Here is a 4,780-nt window from a genome sequence, read left to right as displayed (position 1 = left end):
ACTAGTGGGAAACGATGTAGGAGGACGTCCTGAGGCTGTCTAGCCAGAAAAAACGCGAAAATTCCACAAGTAGTTAAAGTGAACAATTACCATAAATTTTCCTCACTAGCGAGTTTACTTTCTCCATTTTCCTCACTAGTGATGCAAACGCCTATTTTCCTCACTAAATTGAGTGATGAAAGTATCATTTTCATAAACGATGTTGGAAAAAAATTTTTTTTGGAAAAAAACCAAATCAGCGTCACCGTCGTCAAGGAATTGATTCCACAGCATACGATCCTTTATTGACGATATCAAATTGTACTGGGTGCCCCAAAATTCGCGGAACATCTCAATGGGGCAATGTCAACTCATGTTAGAAAATAATGAGAAAAATTATTTAAAAATCCTATATCTCTTAGATTGGTATGGGTACGGGGGCTCAAAAGGTGCAGCTTTGATCTCATTTATTTTAAATATTAAAAAAGACTTTAGTGAAATTCAGTGTGGAATTGTTTAACTTTTCCACACTCATTTGAGTGTTGAAAAGTTCAATTTTTCCTAACTAGAATAGAAAAATAAAACAAAAGAGAAACAATGAAAAATGAAAGAAAAAAACAATTTTAATGTCAAATGTCAAATATAAAAATATAACCTTCATCAACAAGTAAGTGCTATTATCAGCTTCCTTTAAAAACTTTTCTACCTCTAACTCTGCAAACATGCTGGATTTCTTTGAAAGCTGGCCGACTGACTTTCTTTTGATAAATGCTATCAAACTTGGATAGTTTTAAATTTCGATCTTCTTGTTCACATAAAGGGTAGCTGTAACATTGTATAGAACCTTCAAATGTTCTTGACTTTTGTTCAAAGTCTGCTAATAATACCTCTTCATTAACATGTTTAAATCTCTTTTTTGTAATTTGCCTCCATTTTGATTCTCATAGACATATTAACGAACACGACGTCATCATCTGGGATGTCCTTATAGCCATTATTTCACGGAACATTTTACGAAATTTTTTTTTAGGCTGGCAAAGCTTGATCCGTCATGCGTGTCAGTTTAATTTACAAAATGTGCAAAGAATTATTTATCAGGATTTATCAGGCAACAAATTCGCGACCCTATTTTTGGCAATTTCACATATTTCAGCGGGCGTACATGAAAGATTATCTTCCATAACAAAAGGCGACTTTGAATACTTAAAATTAAGACATTACCTACCAACCGCCACAAAAATCCCTAAATCGAGGAAAGTAAACATTTTTGTTTAAAAAGGGCAAATTACAAAAAATAGTATAAAAAACCCGTTTCATAGGACCTTGAAGCACTCATTCTTTAAAATAACTCGTGGCCACGCCACTCGTTTTTTAATCTTGACTTCGTGCTTCAAGACTGGTCTTATGAAACTTGTCTTTTAATTTCTCGAAGCTTTTGTATGCCTTTTTATACTTTTCTTTTTCAATATTAGACGATGGTTTATCTGCTTCCTCAAACATTATTTTTAGACAAATGACACGAACACACAAATTGAAAATATTTTGTCAAATTTTACTATGTGAACGGATTTTAATAAATGTCAAAATCAAACGTTGAGCTAATTTTTTTGGAGCCTTTAAGGGGCTTGTCGAACAAAAAAACGTATTCAATTTTTTCGTGTGTAAATTGGGCTCTTTATGGCATGAGTGGTTCAGTTTAAAACGCGACTGAAACGAGCGTTTTAAAGGCCCACGAGTTGAATACAATACAATGCTTTTTTTGTTCGACGAGCTCCTTAAAGGCTCCAAATCGCTTAAAATCTTTAAAATTAGCTTGACGTTTTGTTTTGACAAGGTGTGACATTTAACAAAATCCCTTCATACAGGAGAAAATTCTCAAATTCTGACAGTGCCGAACAAAAAAAAAAAAAATTCAAATATTGGGTCCAAAAATGTACCGATTTTTCACGAGAAAAAGAGAGAATGTATTTTCCTTTAATACTAAATTCTGAATAAGAATTTGTTTCCGAAAATATAAAAAATAAACAGTGTGAAATTGATCTATAGAATAAATATAAAAAAAAAACACCGCTGAAACAGCTGAACGTAAATATTTTTTGAGAAGATAAGTAACTAGAGTGTTTATTATTTATGGGTGTTTATTTATTATTTATTATGCGATAAGTATTTGTAAAAATAAAACCCTGCAGGAGAAATGATCAAGTCTTTTTATTTTGAATTTTGCATACTGGATTATAATGTAATCTGTCTACAAAGGATAATTGAATGTCATTGCTGAATTGTACTAACTACATATTTACATTTACAAGTATGTAATAAAACAATTATTATAATGATATTGCAAAAAAACGTGACAAACAATAAATTGAGCATGATGAAGTGCCAGATAATATTTGATAACGGCTTGTTAAAAAGATGACTAATAAAAAAAAATGCGAATCTACACATCACTGTACAATCCTACAGCTGTATGTACACAATACACAAATACATCTTAGTTACGACAAAACTTACTTAATTAAGTTTTAATTTCATTCATTGTATCTATACACAGTATATGATAGTTTTATTTCTACATTTAAATTAAAATTATTGTAATCACCCTAATAAATAAAATAGTAAAATATCAACTATTCAATAAATATTGCAACATTAAAATCACATAAAAGTCAATAACTAATAATCTTTGGTCTATATTCGAGAAATAATGAGATGCTTGTCAGATTGGTGGAAGTAATTAGCATTTCACCTTGTCCAATCGTCTGACAGTGGAGAAAATGCCGAGACTTGGTTGTGAATTCTGGTCAAAGCAATATCGGAATGTTCTTGCTTCATTTTCATCAGATTCTGCTGTTTCGTCAAAACTCTTGCCTCGTTTCCTATGATGGAATCAATCGAGAAACCATTCTTTGATTTTTTGTTAATTTCTGTGGTCACGATTAGTTCTTCGGTATCCGAAGAGACTGGAGTCACACTGGGTGGTTGCACCGGTACTGGTTTGCATATCGAAGGTTGCGAAATGATGCCCAGATGACCCAAGTTCAATCTGGACAGATCCATGGGCGGTAACAAGGGCAAACTGTTCGGTATGTTTCCGGGTAATCCCGGAAGGTAGCTGTACGGATTGTGAAGGTTGGAGTTGAACAGAGAATGTTGGTAGTTTTCTTGAGAAAGAAAGGAAGCCACCATGGCGGAAGCGTGGTGATCTCTTAGCATGATGTTTGGCGAAGGACGTTTGTAGCGTTTTCTGCGTCGCAAGAAGCTTCCGTTGTCGAACATGTCTTCGGCTAGAGGGTCCAGCGTCCAGTAGTTGCCTTTTCCGGGGTTTCCAGGTTCTCTTGGTATCTTGATGAAGCAATCGTTCAGGGACAAATTGTGTCTTATGGAGTTTTGCCAAGCGGGGAATTTGTCCCTATAATACTGGAAACGTGACATAATAAACTCACAAATTCCGCTGAGCGTAAGTTTCTTTTGAGGTGACTGCAGAATTGCCATGGTGATTAACGCGATATACGAATAAGGAGGTTTGATGAGCTGATGGCCAGTTTTTTTGGTGTGTTTCTCCTTGTTGGAAAATGTTTCTTCTGGAGATTTTCTTTCGTCGACAGATGATCCACGAAGGTCCAACGGACTATCAGCGACGGTGTAGCGCTGTTCCAGTAACATCTCGGTCTGTTGAATGTCTGATGTCACCAAATGGCGACAACCATCGTCCATCATCAACATTTACTTTAGAAAAACACTGTCTAAGACGAGCGAGTCATCGCACTAAATCATCTTGTCTGTTGTTAATGTCATTTAACTAAATTTCACACAAAAACCACTGCAAATATTACAATATAATCTCTTCTATTTTCGTAACGGTTCAAAACAAACACTCTGTGAAAAACTGTTACAGGTCGATTAAGTGTCAACCTAATTCAGCCAACGTCTTATCAGTGAACATAAAGATGTAGTTCGGCTATTTAAAATTTACTTTTATCTCACAATCACATTTTATCGTCACGGCCCGATTGATTGTTTAACAACAAAAAATTTTAACCGATACTGAGACGAAGACGCGACGAGATCTGCTGGGCTCTAGATAGATTAGATCTGTAGCAGTTGCTATCTGGAAATGTTATCCCAATATTATCTTGGCAAGAACAATGATGGTTCAAGCCACCACATTTCCGGCTACGATGTGAGAAAACAAAGCGGTCGGAGTGGGGGATGATGTCAGTGCACGCCTTCAACCCCTAGACACGCCCATTTCACCCCTAAGGTATCAGGTTTATGTTCGGATTTTCACGTTCCTGAAGTGGGTTTATTATTTGCAAGGATGCCGATTGATTTTTTTATAAGCATTCTTTGTGCTACCACGCCAGTTTCATTTTCTTATAACATTATTTAGAACTCTTTATTTTTACAAGGTAATAATTCTTATCTAATTCCGTATATTATATTATACTGTTATCATAAATATCGCAATAAAAAAATAAGACTACAAAATATATTATAAACATACATAATGTGTATAATATACATAAATGGAGATACATATTTGTAAATTTGCAAACGGTTGTTTCTATCAATCACGTAAACTGTTTGTTTAGATTAAACTTGTATTATCTCAGATGACATATTAGATTACAGTAAATACCTATTGATTATGTACTACACAAATATCACCCACAATTATATAAATTTATCGATTTCGAAACAGATATAAATATCACTCAAATTTCACATATTCGGTAAGTAAGCAATATCTCTACATATGTAGGTATAAGCAAAATAACTAACGGGTGTTTTTTTAAAT

At 34.2% G+C, this 4,780-nt stretch overlaps 1 protein-coding gene across 1 annotated transcript; it reads right to left on the bottom strand.

Annotated features, from left to right (window-relative positions):
• Positions 1 to 2,168: 2,168 nt before the first annotated feature.
• Positions 2,169 to 4,369, bottom strand: LOC138123672 (forkhead box protein D3-B-like). The gene has a single exon (XM_069038450.1). It carries the CDS (start codon positions 3,703 to 3,705, stop codon positions 2,725 to 2,727), a length of 981 nt encoding a protein of 326 aa, XP_068894551.1. The 5' UTR covers positions 3,706 to 4,369; the 3' UTR covers positions 2,169 to 2,724.
• Between the last annotated feature and the right edge of the window lie 411 nt (positions 4,370 to 4,780).

Source organism: Tenebrio molitor, chromosome 2 (genome assembly GCF_963966145.1).
Source record: "Tenebrio molitor chromosome 2, icTenMoli1.1, whole genome shotgun sequence".
Taxonomy (NCBI): Eukaryota; Metazoa; Arthropoda; class Insecta; order Coleoptera; family Tenebrionidae; genus Tenebrio; species Tenebrio molitor.
This window is presented reverse-complemented; position numbering and strand designations above follow the sequence as displayed.

Bases quoted from the DNA above. Each gene is read 5' to 3' on its own strand.
- LOC138123672 (XM_069038450.1), bottom strand. From the start codon at position 3,705: ATGTTGATGATGGACGATGGTTGTCGCCATTTGGTGACATCAGACATT.